The sequence below is a fragment of the Erpetoichthys calabaricus genome, chromosome 3 (assembly GCF_900747795.2).
Source record: "Erpetoichthys calabaricus chromosome 3, fErpCal1.3, whole genome shotgun sequence".
In the NCBI taxonomy this organism is placed as follows: domain Eukaryota; kingdom Metazoa; phylum Chordata; class Cladistia; order Polypteriformes; family Polypteridae; genus Erpetoichthys; species Erpetoichthys calabaricus.
This window is the reverse complement of record NC_041396.2, coordinates 207,146,884-207,173,725: the sequence shown is the minus strand read 5'-3', so window position 1 is coordinate 207,173,725 and position 26,842 is coordinate 207,146,884. Positions and strand designations below refer to the sequence as shown.

Sequence of the window (26,842 nt, the reverse complement as noted above, 5' to 3'; positions counted from 1 at the left end):
TTTCAGTTCTTTTGTGGCCTCGTCTCTTTTTAGTACTGCTTTGGACCAAATGACTACCTAAACTGTATTTGAAGTCAATTGCCATCAAGTTCACTTCTTCTTTAATATCTTGCCTAAATAATGCTCATGTTGAGGAAGAGTTCACATTTAGAAGGGTTTTAGGGTGACAGATTGAAAATAGAAGTATAAAAGCTGCAGATGTGTTAATTTACTCTTGCTTTTGTTTTACGGTACATTTTTTTGCTTATATATGTTGTTATAATATTTTATATTTCTATGTTGAGAGGAGGCTTGACCTTTATTTTTAAATATATGTATATTTTAGTAATAAAACTGTTAATTACATTTGCTTGTTTCCTTTTTTTGTAGGACATAAAAAGACCAGCTTAAAAAATTTGTCAAACAAACCTGGGGGGCCCCAAAAGTGGGGCTACCGCTCTCAGAGTTTAAATAAGGATCCTCCTGTGAAAGATGTGGACCTGGTGACTAAGCGAATGCTGTCAGCAAGGTTGCTCAAGATCAATGAGTTGAAAAACGAGCTGTCAGAGCTGCAGCAGCGCCTGGATGAGCAGCAGAAAGAGAATAGAGCTCTAAGGCGTTTGCAATACCGTCAGACAAAGGCTCTCAATAAATTTGAGGACACAGAGAATGAGATTTCCCAGCTTATTTCCCGCCATAACAATGAGGTGCGTAGTCTAAGGGAGCGATTGCGCAAATCACAGGAACGAGAGCGTACAACTGACAGGCGGCTAAAAGATGCAGAAGAGGAATTATATCGCACAAAGTCCAATCTGCAAAAACTCCGCAAGCTAGCCGAAGACAAACAGCTGGCTGAGAGGGATGAACTGGCCCGTAAACTAACTCAGACTGAACAAAAAATAGAAGAGTATGAAAGAAGGGTCAAGGTAAGCAAATTTGCCTTTCCTTTTGGAAAAAAGTAAAATTCTCAATTATCTTTAATTTATTCTGAGGAATTGTGAAGAAAAGTGTTTCCTGCACTTCACTAGCTTTCTCTATTAGAAAGCACTTCTGGTTTACCTCAATGACCTCTAACTTTGCTTCCATTGCATAATTATGTTTCACCATTGCTGTTTAGTTGAAAAAGCTTTATCAGACTTGGTTTATATGAATTAAGTTTAACTATCTGTCTTGTCAGTCACTGTTATGGCTTTTCATACCTTCACTAAAATATTGTAAAGAGAGGAGTATCAGCAATATTCAAATCAGTTGTGCTAGCAAGGATATTTATATACATTCTTAAATACATAATTTATTTGGCAATACAACATTAACGCAATTGAATGTTCAACCGAATGCTCCTTAGTTCCACTTTTGATCATATTAATTAGATTGTGAAATTAAAACAAAGTTTGTGTTTTTTCATGTTGCAAATAACACTGAAAATTTAGTAACGTGGACTGGTACTTTGTAGTAAATGTTGTAGATAGATAGATACTTTATTAATCCCAAGGGGAAATTCACATACTCCAGCAGCAGCATACCGATAAAGAACAATATTAAATTAAAGAGTGATAACAATGCAGGTATACAGAGAGACAATAACTTTGCATAATTTTAACGTTTTCCCCCCCGGGTGGAATTGAAGAGTCGCATAGTCTGGGGAAGGAACAATCTCCTCAGTCTGTCAGTGGAGCAGGACATTGACAGCAGTCTGTCGCTGAAGCTGCTCCTCTGTCTGGAGATGACACTGTTTAGTGGATGCAGTGGATTCTCCATTATTGACAGGAGCCTGCTCAGTGCCCGTCGCTCTGCCATGGATGTCAAACTGTCCAGCTCCGTGCCTACAATAGAACCTGCCTTCCTCACCAGTTTGTCCAGGTGTGAGGCGTCCCTCTTCTTTATACTGCTTCCCCAGCACACCACTGCGTAGAAGAGGGTGCTCTTGCAGATGTTGAAGGACGCCAGCCTTCTAAGGAAGTATAGTCGGCTCTGTCCTTTCTTATACAGAGCATCAGTATTGGCAGTCCAGTCCAATTTATCATCCAGCTGCACTCCCAGGTATTTATAGGTTTGCACCCTCTGCACACAAGTCACCTCTGATGATCACGGGGTCCATGAGGGGCCTGGTTCTCCTAAAATCCACCACCAGCTCCTTGGTTTTGCTGGTGTTCAGTTGTAGGTGGTTTGAGTCTCACCATTTAACAAAGTCCTTGATTAAGTTCCTATACTCCTCTTCCTGCCTATTCCTGATGCAGCCCACGCTAGCAGTGTCGTCAGCGAACTTTTGCAAGTGGCAGAACTCTGAGTTGTATTGGAAGTCCGATGTATATAGGGTGAACAGGACCGGAGAAAGTACAGCCCCCTGTGGTGCTCCTGTGTTGCTGACCACAATGTCAGACCTGCAGTTCCTGAGACGCACATACTGAGGTCTGTCTGTAAGATAGTCCACGATCCATGCCACCAGGTATGAATCTACTCCCATCTCTGTCAGCTTGTCCCTAAGGAGCATATGTTGGATGTTGTTGAAGGCGCTAGAGAAGTCTAGAAACATAATTCTTACAGCACTACTGCCTTTGTCCAAGTGGGAGAGGGATCAGTGTAGCATGTAGAAGATGGCATCCTTCGCTCCCACCTTCTCCTGGTATGCGAACTGCAGAGGGTCGAGGGCGTGGTGGACCTGTGGCCTTAGGTGGTGAAGCAGCAGCCGCTGCATGGTCTTCATCACATGTGACGTCAGAGCGACAGGCCAGAAGTCGTTCAGCTCACTAGGACGTGATACCTTTGGGACGGGGGTGATGCAAGATGTTTTCTAAAGCCTCGGGACTCTCCCCTGTTCCAGGCTCAGGTTGAAGATGCGCTGTAGAGGACTCCCCAGCTCCAGCGCATAGGCCTTCAGCAGTCATGGCGATACTCCATCTGGATCCACTGCTTTGTTGGCACAAATGTCATAATTCTTACATCATTGTAATTATTACTCTTATTATGTTGCTTGTGACATGTGCAAAAGATGTAGTCCATTGAAATATTTAACACAGTACAGATTTTCTTACAAAGTTATTAAAACATTAGCAAAATAAACTGTTGTGTAAAAGAAACCATAGGAAATTTGTATTACAAAGAAAATATGATTTTGTTAAACCCATCCATAGGCTTTACTGGCATTAATATGGTTACTTAAACAACAGTACTGTCCTTCACATTTTGGCTGCTTGTTTTTTCAATAATGTTGCAGATCTAGATGAAAATAAACATACATAAAATAAAAATAAACATACCTCAGTAGATGGAGACATATTAGTTATGGTGAATGTCAAATGTTTTACTTCATTTAATGCATGTTGAGATCTTCTTGAAGGCTGAATATTGTGCACTCATGTGTGTGTGTGTAAGTTTGTTATGCCCAGGTATGACACTAATCATACCTGCTAATCATAGCAGCCCATTACATTTTCTTCATTTACTTTATCTATCTATTGTCACAACATGAACACCAAGGAGCCACAAAAAGGTTTGTGGTAGCCACTCCGTATTTTGTAGGTCATTGAAACACAGAAAGCAACTAGTATTATGGAGTTCAAAATGGAACTGAAGCACAGGTAGAAAATGGTGGCATTTAAGGAGAGGCAGAGGAAGTGACGTCATTGGGGCCAGGCGGAATTTCCCAAGAATGGTGTGCAGGAGAAGAAGAGAAAGGGTTAATGCACTCTGTCCTCTGGTTTGGCATGGAATTACCCTCATTTGAGCCCTTTAGCTGCCTCCCATGTGCACGTGTGTGACACTATCTATGGCTGTCTGTCTGTCTATCTATTTTCTATCTATCTACCTGTCTGTCTGTCTGTCTGTAATGAAGTACCTTTCATTTCTGTCTGCCTGTCTTCCAAAAAATGGCAATGGTACATCTGCATTGGCAAAATCTAGAAGAAGCTGATACAAATCCTAATTAAGTAGACTCTCAGGAAGGGCTTTTCCAAAATGTGTTTTGTAAAAGGAGAGAGTAAAGCTCTGTGTGTAAGCTAGATGCACACTTGAAAAAGGTAAATGTATTAGGTTAGTGTTAGAAAATGAAAAATAATGTACAATTAAGTACAACTACAAGAAATTGACAATGTCATGTTATAGAAATGTTTCAAAGAAAACTCTGATACTGTACCACCAATCAAAGATAAATGTTCAGCACTGGCAGGGGAGGAATGGTGGGAAGAAGAGAAGGGAGGAAGAAAGGTTAGGGAAAGAGAATGTGACCAGAAAGTGCACCATTGACTGTGTGCTGTGACTGTGCTTAGTGACTTCAGAGTTTGCATATGTGTGCCTTGCAATGGACTGGTGTTTTTTTTCAGGTCAGTGCTTGTCTTGCTCTTGATACACTCACCTTGTTATAAACAAATAATCTTCTAATGACCCATTCTTCATTGGAATTGGTAGGGTTTAAAACTATTGCAACATCAAAATATAGACTATTATAAAAACTTAATTATCCTGGATGATGAATGTAATTGTAACCAAGAAAATATGTTGGTTATGCTGTATCTTTCTATTATGCCTCAGGTTTTTGAATATATTTGTCACCTTAATCCTAATTTGTGAAGATGATCCTAAAGTACTTGAAAGGCTTCATTTGGAGCAGTTCCTTATTCCTTACCTGCAAGGGTAAAGCTACTGTCTTGAGGATATGATGGCTTCATATTTGGAGGTGCTATCCCTCTTCAAAGCCACTTCACACTCATTGAGCCAGTTGTTTTGTGACTTGTGTTTGCTTGGTTGCCAGGCAGTTGTTAGGCAGTATGACCAGGCATGGCATGGCAATCCATGACGTTATTTCCAGAACAATATTAAGGCCAACTTCTTGACTAATAGATATTAACACCTAAACCTAGAGAAACCAAGGTAAATTTGGAAATAATCCAGTTTTTCCCATTAATTTACATTTGGATACACCAGATCAAGAGTTGATAAGAAACTTGAAAATACTGTAAATTACATTTATTGATAAACCAAAACATTAATGGAAATGATTGGTTTAGATAAGGATGCATAAGAAGTGTACCATCGACCGCATCCTGGCACTGAGGGTTCTCATGGAGCGTAAACAAGAATATCGGCAGAGTTTCTTTGCAACCTTTGTCGATTTCCACCAAGCGTTCGATTCAGTTGATTGAGCTGCCCTGTGGGACATCCTGAGGGTTCGCAGGATCCCCTTGAGGTTGTTGAATATCATGGCTGGCCTGTACACTGGTACTGTGAATGCTGTGCAGAGTGGAGGCATGACCTCTGCGTTTTTCCCAGTTGATTCTGGGGTTCGTTAGGGGTGTGTTCTTGCTCCTACTCTGTTCAATGCTTGTCTGGACTGGGTGTTAGGCAAGGTCGTGGGATCCAGCGGCTGTGGGTCATCTGTTGGTGAAGAAAGATTCACAGATCTTGACTTTGCTGACGATGCTCTGATCTTCGCGGAGTCAATGGAGGCCCTGATCGGGGCGCTCGAGAGACTGAGCAAGGAGTCTAAGTGTCTGGGCTTGCGAGTGTCCTTAATAAAAACCAAGATCCAGGCCTTTAATGACCTCTTAGGCACAGCCATCAATGGGTTTGTCTGCAGAGAGAGTGTTGACCTTGTGGAGAGGTTTACTTACCTTGGCAGTGACATTCATGTCTCAGGTGACTCTTCCTATGAAGTCAGTAGACGGATTGGGAGAGAATGGGGGGTCATGAGATTGCTGGAAAGGGGTGTGTAGCGCTCATGATATTTATGCAAAAGGACGAAGGTCCAAGTCTTGAGTCCTGGTGCTTCCTGTCTTGCTATATGGTTGCAAGACATGGATGCTATCCAGTGACCTGAGAACTGAACTCCTTTGGTACTGTGTCTCTCCGGAAAATCCTTGGGTACCATTGGTTTGACTTTGTGTCGAATGAGCGGTTGCTCATGGAGTCCCGAATGAGGCACATTACCTGCATTGTGAGGGAGCATCAGTTATGGCACTACGGCCATGTGGCACGTTTCCCCGAGGGTGATCCGGCTCGTAAGATCCTCATTGTTGGGGACCCGAGTGGCTTGACCAGGCCAAAGGGTCGCCCACATAACACCTGGCTGCAGCAGATAGAGGGTCATTTCCGGAGGGTGGGACTGGACCGCATGTCTGCCTGGGAGGTTGCAAACCGGGATACCGAGTTGTTTCATCGTGTAGTGGGTGCAGCAACGCACTGTACCAGTGCATGCTCCCCAACTTGACTTGACTTGATTGTAGAGGTAACAGCTTTAAAATGGGGGTATGTACATCAAATAGTTACTCAACTGTCATTTAAGAAAACTAAAATTGGCATTCATAAATATCAAAATACAATACAGAGCTTCAGTTTTATGTGCAATAGACATCGGGGTTCCCCAAATGTAAGAAGAAATGTGGGGAATTTTATAATCTTGTGGGAATTTCAGCATAGAGTTTATAATGTAAATTATTGTGGAACATCGGATTTATATTAACCACATGCCCATTCCAATTTAGTCTTAACATTATCGATTCAATAACAATAACAAAAGAGTTCTCAGGTTTAGATCAGGCAGGCCATTCCTCTGAATCACACCAGGTGTCTTTATCATTATCCACATGGGTGTCATCCAGTAGAATTATGTAGTCCCCATCTTGGGACCCTTTCCAAGATCCCTTCTAGATAGTCCATTAAGGCCTTGCTACTCCAAACTACCATTTGTTGTTTAAGCACATACAAAGTCTGTGATAAGCATGGTTTGCCTATAACAAACATCATGTTCAAGCATTAGGTGAATAACAAGTTTACAGTGGTGCCTCGTACTTCAAACATTCCAGAGTTTGAACACTATATTTGAGAGAAATTTGATCTGGAGTTTGAATGATGCTTCTACACTCGGAACTGCATGCATAGTGAAAAAATGCAGCAACAGTTTTTTTTTTCTTTATTTTTGGTTATGTTTGATTTTATATAACCCAAATCTATTTATCATGGCATCCAAGAAGAGAGTGGAAACAACAAAGCCTAAGAGGAAGGTTGTAGTGTTGATGATTGAGCCGATAAAGGAACTTGTGAAGCATGTTTATTTAAGGCGACTTGCTTCCAAACAGTAACCTTTTTCTTCCTCTCCACCAGCCATACTGGACTCCACCACTCCTCACATATGTACAGTAAAGGCAGTTTTTATTTTATTATACAGCATTTACGTATTTTATTGTATTCATGTTTTAATATACTATTTATGATAAATGGTGTTATTTTTACCTTACATTATGTGTTTTTGCTGTTTAGTTTATCGAAATGGGTATTGTTTAGAGTCTGGGAATGGATTTATTCACTTTCCATTATTTCTAATGGGGAAAACTGATTTGGACTTTGAAAAATTCAAAGTTCAAACCGTCTCCTGAAATTAAGTTCGAAGTATGAGGCACTGCTGTATTTGATTCCTGAGCACCTTAGACCAAAAATCTATGATCAGTTTTACAGTGGTATCTTCAATGTTCTGGACACTTGGGTGAAGAGAGGGGCAAAGCTATTAACTGCTTACCACCTGGTGGTGCATTGGGTAAGATGGTGGGGGAGCCACCTAGACAAGCCAGGAAAGCCCATGCGTGTAATTAGGATAGACTGAGAACATCTAGGGGAGGCAACTGTCTATAAGACTTTCAACTCAAACACAGAGCCCGATTGGATCTTGTTCAAAGCATCCATTGTGGAAACACTTGCCAAGAGTTGCAATCTGAAAGTCATAGGTGCCTCTTGAGGTGGCAATCCAAGCACCCAGTGGTAGACATCAGAGGTGAGGGATTCCATCAGACTTAAGAAAGAAGACTTCCATGTACGTTTAGCACTGGAGACTCCTGAATCAACAGAGGGGTACTAGTATGCCAAAAAGGCTTCAGCCTGCTGCCAGGGAAGGAAAAACCAGGGTGTGGGAGAAGTTGAGAGGGACCAACGAAAGCAACAATTGATCGGGCTCAAAGAGGTTCTGGCAAACCATCAGGCGACTCGGAAAGGGAAGGCAGGGTTTCACTCAGGCTGTTCTCAGCAAGGGTGTAAAAATGGCTGACCTGTACTGAGAATTTAGTTTGTCTGTAGAAGGAACATTCTGAGAAGCTCCTGAATTTAACAGACAACACCCTCTGTTGGGGAGGCAGAGCTAGAAACTGATGAGGGATCAATTCCCATTTCCAGGATGGAGGTCACTGAGGTAATTGAGTAACTTGTAGTGGAAAGGCCCTGGGAGTTGATGAAATCTGCCCAGAAATGCTAAAGGCTCTGGACATACTTGGGCTGTCATGGCTGACATCCCTTTTCAGTGTTCTGTGGTCCATTTTTAAAAAGGGGGACTGGAAGGTGTGTTCCATCTATCTGGGTATCAGACGTCTCAGCCTCCATGGGAAAATTTTCATTTAGGTCCTGGAAAGGAGACTCAGCACTATCGTGAAACCTAAGCTCCAGGAGGAGCAATGTGGATTCTGTCCAGGCTGTGGAAAAGTGGACCAGCAATTTTCCCTCATGAGGATCCTGAAGGGAGCAAGGGAGTACACTCAATCATTCTATATGTGTACTATGAAATTAGAGAATGCCTATGACTGTGTTCCTGTTGGTAGGGTGCAGGGAGAGTATGAGGTTCCAGGGTCCCTAATAAGAGCTATTTGGTCCTTGTATAATCACAGTGAGACCTGTGTCCGCATACTTGGAAAAACATCAGCACCATTCTCAGTAGGTGTAGGACTCCAAAAGGGCTGTGGTTTGCTTGTTTGAAATTATCATGGTCAGAATATCAAGGTGCAGCCGGAGAGGGAAAGGTGTCTGGATCGGTGACCTTAAAATTGCATCACTGCTTTTTGGAGACACCATGGTCCTGTTGGCTTTATTGGGCTGTGAAGAATCTCCAAATTTGAGGCTTTGGTCCTCAGTAAAAAAGGCAGAATGTCCTCTCAGAGTTGGAGGTGAGGTACTGCCTCAAATAAAGGAGTTTAAGTATCTTGTGAGCTTGTTCAAGAGTAAGGAGAAAAAATGCTGGTGAGATCGAGATTGGGCCAGCTAGAGCAGTTATGAAGTCGCTATACTGATCTGTACTGGTAAAGAAGGAACTGTGTCAGAAGGCAAAGCTCTCGATTTACCAGTAAATCAACGTCCCTGCACTTACTTCTGATCATGAACTTTGAGTAGTAACCAAAAGGATTAATGAAGAACTTAATAAGTTCACTGCTTCAAAACTCCTGTTAAACACCCTTTGTATCCTACATAAGTAATCAGAATTTGTTATTGCTTAGCCTGTGTACTAATCCAGAGTTAGTCAAATGACAATTAATTTATTAATTAGTAACAATTTAAATATAGGATATATGTGCTTTTACTGTGTTTGTCACATTTTAGGGGTTATACTAATGAACGTTAGTTTGCCTTCAAAAACCAAACAAATTATACAAATTTAGTGTTTGCATATTTGTATTAGCAATGACATAAGCCATTTTTTACTGTCCTGCTAACTTGCATAAGCACAGAGCTCATTCAACTGCCTGAGTAGATGAGAAAAATAGCCACTTTGCAGCTTTCCTTTACTTTTAATTGCTGCAACTACTGTTAGCACTTTGTGCAGTTTTGTCCCATATCCTACAGTCCTATATGCTTTAACAATGGATGCATGTCAGGTTTCTCTCCATGACCCTGAACTGTATACGCCAGTTAGAAAATGGATGGATGCTTGGATGGACATCTTCATAGATGTTTGGTGCAATCAGAAAGTAAATGTTTCATTATTGGGAGTGTGTAGGACACAGTATTAAAAAGTGATCAATCTCACCATCATTTCGTTTTCTCTCACAAATTTGTGACACTTCAAGTTAAATGATTACAGTTCACATCTGATAAGTCACAGAATTGCATTGTCAAAAATTGCATAAATCTGTTTCTGAAAGCATATCTGGATAAAAGTGGCAATAATGAAAGCCTGTATGTGTTTTAGATTGTTGTTTAAATAATATTAAGCACTATTCATGTTCTGAAATTCTCTTGCCTCATACACAAAGCCTTTCTAGTTATGACTGTGTTAATGTTGTGATGTAACATCATTACCGTGAGCCATTTCTCATGTGTTGTCTCCTGGAGTAACACAGTCACATGATTGCAGTACTTTCACTTGGTACTACTGACAATGTAAAAGAACTAGTACTGTTATGTTTTTGTAATATTGTTAACAACTTGGTACTGAAAAACAAGTTCCTATGATATTCCTAGACTTGAATATTCTTTACTAACAGTTAACTTTTTAATGAATTTGAATTCTTGTTATGCTACCATGACTTTATTTCTGTACATTTGTTTCTTTCTGTTTTACTGTCAATAAATTTCTCTTTAGCTGCTATAATTCATTTTTGTCAATTACAGATACTGTAATTTTTAATTGATATTACACACAGATGCAGTATTTCTTCAAAATACTGCTAGGCTAGTTTTCTTTGTGTGTTCCATTTTAGTCTCCTCATTGTCAAAACAAATTAAATAATGCTATTTCATCCACAAACCCCACTTTCTTAAGTTACTTTGTATGATATTTCCAGTTTTTAAAATAGTTAATAGTTGAGCTACTCTGCATTGCCCTGGTGAGAAAGTAGAAAGGTAATAAATACTTATAAGTTACTGTATATGTTGTCACATTTTATTTTTTATTTTATTTTTTTTTTGTCAAATTTTATTTTATCAAATAACTGTTGCTAATTTTAGAAGTTTTTTTTTATATGTATGTATGTATACAGTATATGCAGTATTCTTGGTTTCTCCTTCTATTGCAAACAAGTCCAAATTACAATAAATAGCTCCAGGTAACATGACAACTTAATTTAAAAAATGCTTCATTAAAGAAAAACATAATAGTAATGGACAAGGATCAAATCTTTACTACTTGATTGAAAGACAACCATGCTAATCATTACACCACCATTATAGCCTGTATAGTGCAGTTTCTCATTTCTTGACACTCTCACAGACCCTGAGCTGTTCCCATTGTCCCTGGGGCTGCAATCTACTAAAATCTGCTAAAACAAAGTTGTGCATAAAGAACAGAAAAACAAAGATTGTGCCCTAAAAATACAGAGATTAATCTAGTGTAACACTTTGGGATCTTCACTTGAGTCTTCAGATTTGGTTTTGAATTTTGATTTTTAATAAAGCATTTCAGTTGAGAGAGTTGACTATCATGTTGATATAAGAAGGTATGTTATGACTTGTGAATAAAATAGGACACTGTGTCTACATAGAACTTTGAGAGACCTATCTTTAGCTAAATATATTTAATTTAACTTTTATATATGACCTAAAAGCTGCAGAGTGTTTGGATATACTTACTGTTTTCCTTATGCTATGCTAAAGCCACTTGGTCCCTGAAGTGAGGTTTTCCTTTTCAGTCACCAGACTTGCTTTAACATGAGGACACAGATGTGCCTCATGCTTCTGATCAGCAATGCTCCCTTTCTGAAATATTCAAGACCTTTCCTTAAGCAGAGTTCTGTTCGTGATCCCTGCAAGTATCTAACAAGTTTGTCAGTTCATTTTTTACACTGATGGTTGGGATGTGTATCGACTGTCTGGGGTTGATAATTTCCAGTTTAGCTGCCCTAAAGTGAGGCAAAGACATGCTTTGTAACATCACTAATTTACCACATTCTGCATTTGGAAGACCTGCATCAAAGAGTGCAGGTCATCCTGAGACACCACGGAATTACACAGTCTACTTCAGCTAACAAATTTCCCAAAGTTATCAATAAGAATAACATGCCTAAAAGATTATGTACACTTCAAAAATATCCCTGAATATTATATGTAGTAATAATTCAGTCCTACAGTGAAACATTTGCAAAAATATAAATAACCTTTTTGTTTATTGAGACAATTTTATTGAATACAAATTATCCTCTAAATAAATCAAAAGTGTACAGTTTTTTGGGTCATATAGTCATTGTTCTATGAAGCACAGTTGAACAATGCATCCCATCCAAGCCAATACTGCAAGCCTTAATTGAAAGAATAGGATTATATCATCATGTTCTCATGTTTATTATAATTTAAAGCATCATTAGCAATTTGATTTTTTTTTTATATCTTCCAGGAATATCCAACCAGGTTTAACAGCCAAAACCAGTTGCTATAAACTGCAGGGGGAAATTGCAATTTAATGAACAATAAAACATTGCATATTTGTGTGCTTTCGCCATAAATATACCTTATTAATTTTTATCATTTTAAATGTTCTTAATATATGTCTGAACAAATTTCTATGTAGATTAACATTTCGGTTCAATGATTTCAGTCCTCATTTTAAAAAATGTCTGTGCCCAGGTCTTGGACCAGATACTCTAGGCAGCAGTCCTCTGATTCTACTGTTGCTGTGGAATACTGGACCAGCTTCTAGCTGTCGCACAAAAGTTTGAGGATATTTGAAGGTAACTGTGTATAAGGCTGTTTGCATCAATACTCTTGCGTACAATAAAAAGATCTGAGAGGGAATGAAAGAAAGAGACTTTATTTTACAGAAGATCTTTAAATAAATTAAAATATTTACACCCACACTATGGTCTGATCACAAACCAGAAAGACTAAAAAGTAATAAAATTTAAAAAAAAAAATAACATGTCTGACTTGACTGTCACATTCTCAGTGAGGCATTATGCAGGCATATTGTAGTTGGTGTAAAGGAGCCCCAATAGTGTTTGTTGACACCCTTCTGCTAAATAATTTCTTCGGCCGGAAGTACCCAGTGTTAGTGTTTCAGAGAGATGATGTACAGCATTGTTCAGTGTTGTTTTATCTCTGTTCTTTGGTACTAACTTCATGGGGTCCAGAGTGTGTCCCATAACTGAGCCTGCCATTTTAATTAGCTTGTTGATTCGGTGGTCCTCTCTTGAAGTGATGTTACCAGCCCTGCACATCACAGTATAGAAAAGTGCACAGGCCATCAGAGTTGTAGAAGAAGTGAAGGTTGTCACTTCTCACATTAAAGGAACACTGTCTCCTAAGTAACAAGAGCCTGCTCTGCTCTTTCTTATATAGTCCCTCTGTGTTTCAAGATCAGTCCAACCTGTCATTGACGTGGACCCCCAAGTGCATATAGGAGTGCACAACCTCTACATCCACTCCGTGAATAATGGCCAGAAACAGATGCTGTTTGGAGCAGTGAAAGACAATAACCATTTCCTTGGTTTTGCTGATATTAGGATGAATACAATTAATTGTCTTTGCACCAGGAAACTTAAGTTCTCCACCTGACTCCTATACTCTTTTTTTTTTCATCCCTTTTATCAGTACACCCCATAAGTGAAAAATCATCTGAGCATTTCTGCAAGTGATATTATAAGTGACCTACTATTATAATCTTACAAATTCTTGGGAAATTACTTTCAGGCTGTCTTTAGAAGATTATTCCTATTTATTTACTAATTCAAGTTTGCTTACTGAAGGAAAGATGATCAACATTTAAGTGATGATCCTGTAATTCATCATCACTGAGTAAGCCCCAGCATCAAAATGTCTGAATTTGGTCTCCACAAACAGACCTTCTACTTCCTGCTTAGCTGAGGTCAGATAACCCAGGGCAGCCAATGTAAATACAGACATTGACAGATTTGTTGGTATCCTTGCATATCATAATGTTGTATGCCTCCAGAAAATTTGATTAATTGAAAAGCAATTGTCCCATGTATACTTGCATGCATTTGACATGTCATCAAGTAAAGCAAAGCAAATGTGTAAAGAGATAAAGTATTATTCTACAAAGATATTCTAAAATGCCATGGGCACACAAATCATAAAAATTGTATTAGAGTGAATTTAATTAGTATCACACATGTCACCAATCATGCAATCAGTTATTCAGCTAATTTAAATGGAGAAAAGTAGTCACTGTGCTGTTTGGTATCATCTTATGTCACACACTGAATATAGACTAGAGCAGAGGAGACACTTGTCTGAGGAGATCAGAAAGAAATTAACAGACAAGCATGTTAAGGCAAAGGCTATACAACCATCTCCAAATAGCTTGATGTTCCTGAGATAACGGTTGCAAATACGGTTAAGAAGTTCAGGGTCCATGGGACTTGTAGCCATCCTCCCGAGACAAGTTTGCCAGAGGAAAATCGATCCCAAGATGGACAGAAGGATGGTGAGAATAGTAGACAAAAAGCCAAGGACAGCTTCCAAAGAGATATAAGCTGAACTACAAGGTCAGGGTCTATCAGTGTCTGATGACAGCATCTGTCACATTTTGTGTGACAGTGGGCTAAATGGAAGAAGACTCAGGAATGCACTGTTGGAAAAAAAAAAAAAAGCTATACTGGACTTTACTAAAATCCTAATTGAGAAGCCACAGTGCTTCTGGGAGTGTGTCCTTTGGACAGATGAGACAAAACTAGAGCTTTTTGGCAAGTCAAGTTCTATGTCCACAGATGAAAAAATGAAGCATGCAAAGAAAAGAACACCATACCTACTATGAAACATGGAGGAGGATCAGTTTTGTTTTGGGGCTGCTTTGCTGCATCTGGCAAGGGGTGCCTTCAGTCTGTGTAGGAAACAAAGAAATCTCAAAACTGTCAAGACATTTTGGACCAACGTAGTGCCCAGTGTCACACAGCTGTTTCTCAGTCACAGGTTATGGGTCCTTTAACGGGATAATGATCTCAGAACACATAGCTAAAAGCACCCAAGAATGGCTAAGAACAAAACATTGGACAATTCAGTAGTAGTCTTCTATTGAATCATATTGAACATCTATTGAAAGGAGAAGGCACCCTTCAAACCTGTCACAGTTAGAACAGTTTTTTCAGGAAGAGTGGCCTGTATTATCTGTTTATAGATGCAAAAGTCTCATTGAGAGCTACAAGAATCACTTATTTTCAGTGATTGCCTTTAAAGGTTGTGCAACAAAATAATGGGTTACGGGTCCCATCATTATTATTATTTGAAATATTCTATTGATTCAAAACTTTAAAGCAAAGTCTGATTTTTGATAAATGTGGAATAAACAATGATGACTGCCAATTACTTTTTTCAGTTCATGTTATTTCAGGGATAGTTGTGGGTTCTTCTTTTTTCATAGAGGGGCACCAACATATTTGTCCATGTCTGTAGTTCAAAGACACTCTTAAAGCTTACTTACAAAAGGCCTGTGGCACCAGATGATTTATGAAGTGGTACTTTATTCTGAGGCCTACTGCCTTTCTGATGAAATGAGCAAAAGGAAATAACTGAATAAAAGGGAGGGAGTTTATGGAAGCCACTCCCATACTGAATCGCCTACTCCTATGTCCCAACTTCTTTGACTACAGGTTTACATTCCTCAGGCAAGTAAGGTCACACTTAAAATCTAATTTAGATGGGCACTAAGGGATCATGAGTGAGCACCATGGTTGTGGTTTTTCATTCGCTAGAATTCAAAAAGGTAAAATCTTTTATACATTTCGACTAACATAGGGTTGTCACTCACATTTTATCGGTCCACACAGATGCACCCTATTATGAACCAGTAGACCTTGCAGTTAAATATTAAATGGACAAAAAGGCAAATGATTCAACGTTCATTATATCATGGATATTTCTTTGAACATTTTTATATTTAGGATTTTAAAGTCAATGTGGGAGGCAGTCACACAAAACCTTGAAAGACTTATGGTAACAAATGGGACAAATACGTGAACTGTTATCAATTTGTTTCCTCAGTTGGAGGATCTCTTCTCAGAGAGACATGTTTTCATCAAGCCCTAGGTCAACAATTGCTGGTTCTGAAGCCGAAGCATAGTTGTGGTACTCGAGGATTTTATCATCCTCCTCCTCACCCTATGTTGGTTGCTTTCTTCTCTCCCAAATCCCTGGGGCCTCATGTATAAACGGTGCGTACGCACAGAAATGTTGCGTACGAACGTTTCCACGCTCAAATCGCGATGTATAAAACCTAAACTTGGCGTAAAGCCACACACTTTTCCACGGTAACTCATGCCCTGGCGTATGCAATTTCTCCGCTCGGTTTTGCAGACTGGCGGCACCCAGCGTCAAAGCAATGCTACTGTTCCTGTGTGGTCACCCTTTCTTTCTTAGACCCACATTCCTGACGCGGCTTTATAAATACACTGAAACTAACTGCATATTGTTTATTAGTGTAATGCATCTGATTGTAATTAATCTGCAGCAATATAATGGTCCAGGGAATAGCCATAGTATTCCAAATACCATAACTGCTTTAGCGTTGTTACTCTCAATGCATCTTCTTCTTCTTTCAGCTGCTCCCGTTAAGGATTGCCACAGCACATCATCTTTTTCCATATTACTCTCACTGCACCACTCGGAGTATTTATATCACTGTATCTGAGTGGGGAATCACAGCAGCAGCTGATCGGAAAGAGAATTATCGGTATATAGCATGAAGCAGACGCTGACTCAGCCACGGCAAAACGTTTCCGAGACTTCCCTGTGCGGACTTCGCGGTTTAGAAAAAGTTTCATCCCAAGAACTATAAACGCACTAAATCAGTCCCTCAAGTGCTCCTTGTAGAACTGTTTGGACTTATAAGTACAATCACCTCACTGTAAACTTGGGATACAGTTATAATATTGCACAATCTGCGCCACTTTATAAAGCGCGTATTTACATATGATGACGATATCATTTTTAAGATGAAATGCAGCGAAATATGTTGATTATATTATACAGATAAAACTTTAACTTCATTTAAATAATCTGTATTGTTAATAATTAAACATGTGAGGACACGGTGCCGCAGCGCTAGCTAGTTCATGGATTGTTCCTGCATTGCGTTGTATTCTTGCTCGTGCTGACGCGACACTAGAAGGATAGCCGGATAGAATAATTAAACACGAACTACGAAGATATTTTAATGTTATTTAAATGTTTTGAAGAATTGGCGTTCTAAGCTTACAGATGGCTTAACGTCTATTACAGAGCTGATTGCGTGGCATTTGAGTATTTGGAGAAAGAAAAGTAAGGAAAGGAATTGGTTAGTACGTTTGAAAGAGACAGTACTGCTGCAATAAATTATTTTCATCGAAGGTCGCGCATGGCACAGCAAGCCTCTTGCGTGAGACATGAACAAGCACTGCGCCACCGTGTTCCCATGTTTAATAACATGCTTTCATTCCTATTATCATGAAAAGATATCACGTATACATCTCAGTATTTTAATTATTCAGAGAGCTGTAATATCACGAATGTAATGGATTCTGTGTCCTGTCGGAGAAAAAGAAAGCCCATTTAAGAAACAGGTAGTGATTCACACACATAGAAGATCAAATACAGAACAAAGCATTTAATGTGCTACTTTAGTTACAATGGGATTTGAGAAACTAGTAAATTAAACGATTTTAACATGAAGTTTATGATGTTCTACTTTAATGGCAAAATAAACTACGTGATTAAAGTGGAAATTTCAAGATTAAAGTTGACATTTCGTGCTTTTTTCCCCACTGTGTGCCTATTTTTTCTGTCTGTACCCTAATAAGCTTTCATATGACACTCAGGTGGTGGGCTACGACTTGCCTTTTCACGGCGACTTTGATATGTGATTTCTTTTTTATTTCGGGCACTGTGCGACTTTGTAAACTTGAGCTTTCGAGTTTCTCTGACACTCTGTCACTCGATCAACTTCATTTTGTTGATTACACCACTGTTTAAACCAACAAATAGTATGTTTTTCCTTTGCCTCCACTTGATATTCGCTGAAATTCTTATATTTTCCCCTGTGCTTTTCTCATTGTCTTTTCACAGAAGGCTATATATATTGATTTGCATATTCAAAGAGGCGTAATTCTGGAGGAGTTGGGGCGGGACAGAAGGCGCGTGCACGTGCATTACTTTTCACACTGATCGGGATTTATGTAGTGGAAGAACGTGGAAGTTTGTGTGCGCACAGATTCCTGCATCTGGATTTTTCTGTGCGTACGCACATTCCCGCTTTTGTGCTTACACCATGTTATAGTGTGAGTTCTACGCACGGCGTTATACATGAGGCCCCTGGTCTGCAGAGAAAGGAAGAGAAAAGGCATCTGCCGACAGCGCCCTCTTGGTTTCCTATGGGAAATTACAATTATCTGAGCCTTAAACTGTACCACCTGAGCATGTGTATGATAGTATACAATAAATCTAAAAATTTGTTTTCCTTCTTCAAGAGTGAATTCTTGTACAATAATGACAGACATCACAGATAATGATTTTTCTGAAGTCCTGTAAAATGCAGACTTTATAAAATGCCATCTATTGTTCTGAGGACAATGAAACATTGGCTAGTCATCAATTACATGGTTTATACTGAGCATGAGTTCTTACTCATTTTCATCATCTAGTGCACATAATAAACAAAATGAAGTGGCAGGCTCTTGACAAAAAAAGAATATTTCAGAACAACAAACGTAGACATATATTGCAATAGATACCTCACTTGGCTGTCTGAGTTACCACACTAGATTGAATTTTGCAAATACACTATAATAGCACATCCATATATAGACTGAAATTACTGTTGCTGTTGGTATATGTTATGTAGTTGGTTAGGAATGTGACTAAAAACTGTTTAATTGCCTCCAAGAGGCTTTGCTGTTTATACTTCTGTTTCAGTGATATAAGGATACTCATTAACTGAACTGTTTTGTTTCCTGAGTTTGGTATAGCAACATTCATTTGACAAATGGTTCCCCTTCTTTTGCTTATTTACTATTTATGAACTTGTGTGTTGTTGCTGTTGTTCCCCAGTCTTGCTCTTGGGGACCATGTGTTCGTCTTCTCTGCAAATAAGTATTTGAATGATAAATATTCGTAATCATGTAAGAAATGATCCCCTCCATCATGCTAACAGACACACCAGATGCACAGTACAGTCTGTGTAGCTTCTCAGTGATTTTAAAAAAATAAATGTGCCAATTTTGAGCTGCTGCAAAATGTACTTTAAGGTTTGAATTCTTAGCAAATGTTTAAATGTTTCTGATGTGTTATATTAAATACTGTAAGTACTAACTTGTGAGACTTTCCAGTGTTCAGCAAAACACGAAAAAATGAAGATTACTTTGACCAATCTTGAGCTTCTGTAATTTTACACAAGTGCAAAATTCTGTGTGAATGTGTAAATATGTCTGATTCTTCTTGAATTTTATTTAATAACCATTCATTAGATTATGCACTTGGCTCAGTGCTTTCTTGATGCGTTTGCTGCAGTAATTCAATGCTTAAACCATCAGGTGGGCATATTGTTTTCCTCTTTGCCTGCTCACATTAAGTCTGACTGTACAAATCAATGTTTTAATAGCAGACATATTTCTGAAGCCATACTTTAACATGGTGTATAATAAAAATCTGTTTATGTGATATGCCATTCTGACATGGTCTGTTTCATTTGTTAGGATCTGGAGAAAAACCTTGAGCTCAGTAGCAGCAGCTTTCAGAGACAGTTGGCAACAGAGAAAAAGAAGGCACATGAGGCACAGGAGGATGCCAAAAACCTGAAAGAGAAGCTGGATCAACTAAGTCAGAAACTCAAGGTTAAATATGCTTTCCAATAGCATTTCAAGCTAATTATAAATACAGTATTAAAATAATTTTGATCTGAAATGGCTTGGTTTTTATTTCACAAGAAAACATATACCGGTATATATTTTTCAGATTACGAATAAACAAAAAGATTTGACTAGTTGAATATTAATTGAAAAATATCCCTTTATATATCTACAGTATACATACAAAATAATTGTAATTATGTTCTAAAGGGATGATAAATGTTTATCATTATCATGTTTATCAGTGCTTTTCAGAACATATATAATTCATTACTTTTCTCAGGTTTTCTTTTTGGAGAGCATACGGTACATAGGGCAATACAAATAGTAATGAAAACAAATAAAATACAAAAGATTATAATGACCACGTTAAGTGCTCTGCCAGTAGAAATGATCAGGGCTTACTTGTTGTGGAATATCTGAGGTTTTTTTTTTAAAACTGGATTTAAAGAGTATATATCAACATCTGTACAAGCCCTGCTGTTTAAACTAACGGCATGTTTACAGTTTTTATACAATTCCAAATTTTGCCCTAAAAAGTCTAATCAAACTTTTCCCTATAAATTCTGAAAATATTTTTTTTTGTAGAAATCTGCTTACTTTATACTGGAATTATTAAAAAAATCAGGGAAGATACAGCAAGGTTTTTTCCTCTACAAGTATCCTAAAATTCTGTTTTTTAATTATTTAGGAAAAGGAACGTGAGCTTGATACAAGGAATATTTATGCTAATCGTATGCTGAAGCTATCTCCCAAGAAAGATGAAACTACACCAAGAAAGAAAGGTAATGTTTACTTTTTTTTTTTTTTTTTTTTTTTTAAATACAAGACTACATTACAAAGACAAAGATATTTCACTTTGCTGCTCAAAGTGTTTGGATCTTGGGTTGCTTCATAGCCGAAATGTGTGTGTATAGCTTACATGATTCCCTTTGTTTAGGTTGCTTTGCATTAGGAACACCAGTTTTTTGCCACAGCTCGAAACATGGTGTTAGATTGAGGTGTGACTCTAAAACTGTTGAGTGGCCTTGTTTATGAGTATCCCATTTGTAGACTGTCTTCCCCAGGGCTGCTTCCTCCCATGTTCTTTTTGTCTCTGGAATAAATTTAGTTGGATTTAACTCTGTATGAAAGAAAGTAGATAAAATAAGTATGAATGTGAAATTATATTTTGCTTGCTATAAATTGTTAGTTTGTGGAATATAATTGTGCAAGTCTAAATCCATATTAAGGATTAATACAGGGTGAACCAAAAAGAAGTACCACATTTCAAACATTTATTCTACAAAAATGCTACAAGGTAAAATAAATTTTATTATGACACAAGAAAAGGTATACAATATAGATTTTTTTCACTATGTTTTAAAAATGATGTCTTCAAGGTGGTGGCCATCATTAGCGATACACTCTTTGATACGATTTCTGAACGCTTTCATGACTTATTCAGCCATTTCAAGGGGAATAGCAGAGATTTCGTGGTGAATAGCATTCTTGGGGGCTTCAAGGTTTTGAGGTAGGTGAGTTACGTATATCTTCAACTTGAGAGAGCCCCACAAAAAGAAATTGCATGGAGTGAGATCAGGCAAACGTGAAGGCCACCCAGCATCTCCATGCAAGGAGATGAGCTTCCCCGAAAACATCTCCCACAAACCTTACATGGATCTCCACACCGTATGAGCTATTGCACATCATCCTGTTGAAACCAGGCACCCACCACGTCCATTTCTTCCAGATGGGGCTGCAAAAAGTTATCTAACATTTCAATGTAATGTTCTGAAGTGACTGTAACCGTTGTGACCCCCTCCTCAAAAAAGAAAGTACGTACAATGCCAAATTTTGCAACGGCATGCCAAAATGTAACATGCTTACGGTGCAGGGGTCTCTAATGAAGTTCACGAGGGTTGGTTTCAGCCTAATAGCGAATGTTTTCCTTATTTACGCAACCATTCAAACGTAAATGTGCCTCATTGCTGCACATAACAATGGCATCTCGATGAACGGTTTTCAGAATGCTCACGTACAACTCTGTACAGCTCCCCCAGTCTCTCTCACTGAGTTACTGCACTACCATCATTTAATTTGTATTGTACAGTATTTGTATTGATGGAAATTACGGTCCTCATGCAAAATCCTCCTCAAAGACGTGTTGGAAATGATTAAAGCAGAAGCATGTTTGTGCGCTGAACATCTAGGAGACTGTAAAGTTGATGCCCATTGTGACAGATAGGGGGCGCTGTCAACCCCTTGAACCCTCAGACAACACGATGAGACACCAGGTAAAAGTCCAAAGATGAATTTATTGTAATAATACTGTGCACAAAGCACCCTCCACTCCACAATACTCAATAAATCAATAATCACAAACACTAATCAATAAACAATCCTCCACACAGCAGCTCTGTCGCACTTCCTTCCAACTCCGGCTCAGTCTGCTGGGGTTTCCCATAGTCCTTTTAAAGTCCTTGACCTGGAAGTGCCTCTGTCCCTCAGTCCACTTGACTTCCTAGCACTTCCGGGTCAGATCAAAAACTCTTCTTTTTCTTCAGTCCCGGAAGTAATTCATTTCTTCTGTCCTCGTGACGAGGTAGTACTTCCTGGCTATAATGAAAATATAAATCCTTGTGCCTCCCTGCAGCGTCCCCTGGCGGCCCCCACGGTATCCAGCAGGGCTGTGAAGGAAAACTCCAATGTCCATGATGCCCTGCCGGAATTCGGGGCACCTCCATGTTGCAAGGAGGACTCCACTTAGTGGCGTGGGAGTTTTGGCCAGGATACACTGCCGGCCATTTATCACACCATACAGCGTTCATAGAGTCCGAGGACGGCCTGGAGATTTTCTGTTCAATGTTGTACCCATCAGTCTAAATTTAGCCACCCACTAAAGAATTGTTTTCCGATTTGGGATGTCACTTTTAAGAGGAATGCTGAAGTTTGTTCGGAAGGGGTGTTGTGTAGTGATGATGGATTTGTTATTTTTGATGAACGATTCTTCAGCGAAAGCACAGTGTGCACCAGACCAAGGTATGTTGCTGACTGAAAACTACAAGGGTTTGCCTATCAAAGGGACCCCCACCCCAACCCACTCAGCTACCTGTACCTCACACAATGACCTTGAGAAATGTGGTACTTCATTTTGGCTCACCCTGTATTTCAGGGTTTATAGTCATCTTGAATCTATTTGGGATTGCAGAAATGTTGAGACAAAACATAACAGCCAGTTGAAATGAGAAGTTGTCTGGAAAAACAGCAAAAATAGAACTATGGCAGTTTTTTTTGGTTACATATTGTAGTTGCTGGGACAGTGTGAATTTGAACATCTTTACTCCAGTTCCTCGGCTCTTTGTTACGGTTCAGCTTTGTCTTTAGTACCAAGAAAAAAAGTAGTTTAATCCATTTTAAAAAGCTAATAGTATTCATTACATGAGTTATATTTCTAAACAAGGCACAGTACAGGACTATCTATGACTAGGTAAGATTAGTTGAGTCAGTTTGTTTACTTCTTTTGCCAGCTGTTACATGCTATAACTAATATGATCTGCAACTGTACCAGTATGTGACTGGGATTGTAGACATTGCAATGCATGTATGCAAATCGAAACTTGCACATTGCTTTAATGAATAGCCAACAGTTCTTTTTTTAACTTGAAATGTCCTCCATCCATCCATCCATTGTCTCCCGCTTATCCGAGGTCGGGTCGCGGGGGCAGCAGCTTGAGCAGAGATGCCCAGACTTCCCTCTCCCCGGCCACTTCTTCTAGCTCTTCCGGGAGAATCCCAAGGCGTTCCCAGGCCAGTCGAGAGACATTTTTCCTCCAGCGTGTCCTGGGTCTTCCCCGGGGCCTCCTCCCGGTTGGACGTGCCCGGAACACCTCACCAGGGAGGCGTCCAGGAGGCATCCTGATCAGATGCCCGAGCCACCTCATCTGACTCCTCTCGATGCGGAGGAGCAGCGGCTCTACTCTGAGCCCCTCCCGGATGACTGAGCTTCTCACCCTATCTTTAAGGGAAAGCCCAGACACCCTGCGGAGGAAACTCATTTCAGCCGCTTGTATTCGCGATCTCGTTCTTTCGGTCACTACCCATAGCTCATGACCATAGGTGAGGGTAGGAACATAGATCGACTGGTAAATTGAGAGCTTCGCCTTGCGGCTCAGCTCCTTTTTCACCACGACAGACCGATGCAATGCCCGCATTACTGCGGATGCCGCACCGATCCGCCTGTCGATCTCACGCTCCATTCTTCCCTCACTCGTGAACAAGACCCCGAGATACTTGAACTCCTCCACTTGGGGCAGAATCTCGCTACCAACCCTGAGAGGGCACTCCACCCTTTTCCGGCTGAGGACCATGGTCTCGGATTTGGAGGTGCTGATTCTCATCCCAGCCGCTTCACACTCGGCTGCAAACCGATCCAGAGAGAGCTGAAGATCACGGCCTGATGAAGCAAACAGGACAACATCATCTGCAAAAAGCAGTGACCCAATCCTGAGCCCACCAAACCGGACCCCCTCAACACCCTGGCTGCGCCTAGAAATTCTGTCCATAAAAGTTATGAACAGAATCGGTGACAAAGGGCAGCCCTGGCGGAGTCCAACTCTCACTGGAAACGGGTTCGACTTACTGCCGGCAATGCGGACCAAGCTCTGGCACCGATCGTACAGGGACTGAACAGCCCTTATCAGGGGGGCCGGTACCCCATACTCTCGGAGTACCCCCCACAGGATTCCCCGAGGGACACGGTCGAATGCCTTTTCTAAGTCCACAAAACACATGTAGACTGGTTGGGCAAACTCCCATGCACCCTCCAGGACCCTGCTAAGGGTATAGAGCTGGTCCACTGTTCCGCGACCAGGACGAAAACCACACTGTTCCTCCTGAATCCGAGGCTCGACTATCCGACGGACCCTCCTCTCCAGGACCCCTGAATAGACTTTTCCAGGGAGGCTGAGGAGTGTGATCCCTCTGTAGTTGGAACACACCCTTCGATCCCCCTTCTTAAAGAGGGGGACCACCACCCCGGTCTGCCAATCCAGAGGCACTGTCCCTGATGTCCATGCGATGTTGCAGAGGCGTGTCAGCCAAGACAGTCCTACAACATCCAGAGCCTTGAGGAACTCCGGGCGTATCTCATCCACCCCCGGGGCCCTGCCACCAAGGAGTTTTTTGACCACCTCGGTGACCTCAGTCCCAGAGATGGGGGAGCCCACCTCTGAGTCCCCAGGCTCTGCTTCCTCATTGGAAGGCATGTTAATGGGATTGAGGAGGTCTTCGAAGTATTCCCCCCACCGACCCACAACGTCCCGAGTCGAGGTCAGCAGCGCACCATCCCCACCATATACAGTGTTGACACTGCACTGCTTCCCCTTCCTGAGACGCCGGATGGTGGACCAGAATCTCCTCGAAGCCGTCCGAAAGTCATTCTCCATGGCCTCCCCAAACTCCTCCCACGCCCGAGTTTTTGCCTCAGCAACCACCAAAGCCGCATTCCGCTTGGCCTGCCGGTACCTATCAGCTGCCTCCGGGGTCCCACAGGACAAAAGGGTCCTGTAGGACTCCTTCTTCAGCTTGACGGCATCCTTCACCGCCGGTGTCCACCAGCGGGTTCGGGGATTGCCGCCACGACAGGCACCGACCACCTTACGGCCACAGCTCCGGTCAGCTGCCTCAACAATAGAGGCACGGAACATGGCCCATTCGGACTCAATGTCCCCCACCTCCCTCGGGATGTGGTCGAAGTTCTGCCGGAGGTGGGAGTTGAAGCTACTTCTGACAGGGGGCTCTGCCAGACGTTCCCAGCAGACCCTCACAACACATTTGGGCCTACCACGCCTGACCGGCATCCTCCCCCACCATCGAAGCCAACTCACCACCAGGTGGTGATCAGTTGACAGCTCCGCCCCTCTCTTCACCCGAGTGTCCAAGACATGTGGCCGCAAGTCCGACGACACGACCACAAAGTCGATCATCGAACTGAGGCCTAGGGTGTCCTGGTGCCAAGTGCACATATGAACACCCCTATGCTTGAACATGGTGTTCGTTATGGACAATCCGTGACGAGCACAGAAGTCCAATAACAAAACACCGCTCGGGTTCAGATCAGGGGGGCCATTCCTCCCAATCACGCCCTTCCAGGTCTCACTGTCATTGCCCACGTGAGCATTGAAGTCTCCCAGCAGAACGAGGGAGTCCCCAGAAGGTATGCCCTCTAGCACCCCCTCCAGGGACTCCAAAAAGGGTGGGTACTCCGAACTGCTGTTCGGTGCATACGCACAAACAACAGTTAGGACCCGTCCCCCCACCCGAAGGCGAAGGGAGGCTACCCTCTCGTCCACCGGGGTAAACCCCAATGTACAGGCTCCAAGTTGGGGGGCAATAAGTATACCCACACCTGCTCGGCGCCTCTCACCGGGGGCAACTCCAGAGTGGTAGAGAGTCCAGCCCCTCTCAAGGAGATTGGTTCCAGAGTCCAAGCTGTGCGTCGAGGTGAGTCCGACTATATCTAGCCGGAACCTCTCAACTTCGCGCACTAGCTCAGGCTCCTTCCCCTTCAGAGAGGTGACATTCCACGTCCCAAGAGCCAGTTTCTGTAGCCGAGGATCGGACCGCCAAGGTCCCCGCCTTCGGCCACCACCCAACTCACACTGCACCCGACCTCCTTGGCCCCTCCCATAGGTGGTGAGCCCATGGGAAGGGGGACCCACGTTGCCTCTTCGGGCTGTGCCCGGCCGAGCCCCATGGGTGCAGGCCCGGCCACCAGGCGCTCGCCATCGAGCCCCACCTCCAGGCCTGGCTCCAGAGTGGGGCCCCGGTGACCCGCGTCCAGGCAAGGGAAAACGCCGTCCAAAATTGTTTTTCTTCGTAGGAGGTTTGGTTAACCGCTCTTTGTCTCATCCCTCACCTAGGACCAGTTTGCCTTGGGTGGCCCTACCAGGGGCATAAAGCCCCGGACAACAGAGCTCCTAGGATCATTGGGACACGCAAACCCCTCCACCACGATAAGGTGACGGTTAAAGGAGGGGTTGAAATGTCCTATAAAAGCAAAACAACAAGCCATAAGTAGTAATTTAAAAGCATGCCTTTCAGGTATGTAATTTACTAAAAGAAATCACTATCAAGAGATTAGTTAGTTTTTAAACATTCTGTTCACATTACCAAACACCACAATGTTTGTTGTATTGGTTTGTCACATTTTATTCTCCATTCTTTAATATACATGGTCATCCACTTCCATGACAATAGAATGCCTGTTGAATTAACTTTTTTAAGGCTGTGGAAGAGAAAAGTATCTAACACTAAATAAAAAAGTGTTTTAAATGTAATAGTGAATAAAAATGTATTTTAAATAAAGATGC

The 26,842-nt window shown here is 41.2% G+C and overlaps 1 protein-coding gene across 1 annotated transcript in view; it reads left to right on the top strand.

Annotated features, from left to right (window-relative positions):
- Window positions 1-26,842, top strand: part of lca5 (lebercilin LCA5) — a 109,080-nt gene that overhangs the window by 39,422 nt on the left and 42,816 nt on the right. Inside the window, exons 3-5 of the mRNA XM_051925575.1 lie at window positions 370-905; window positions 19,338-19,475; window positions 20,182-20,275. Of these exons, the coding sequence (XP_051781535.1) occupies window positions 370-905; window positions 19,338-19,475; window positions 20,182-20,275 (768 nt within the window). The remainder of the gene's footprint in view (window positions 1-369; window positions 906-19,337; window positions 19,476-20,181; window positions 20,276-26,842) is intronic.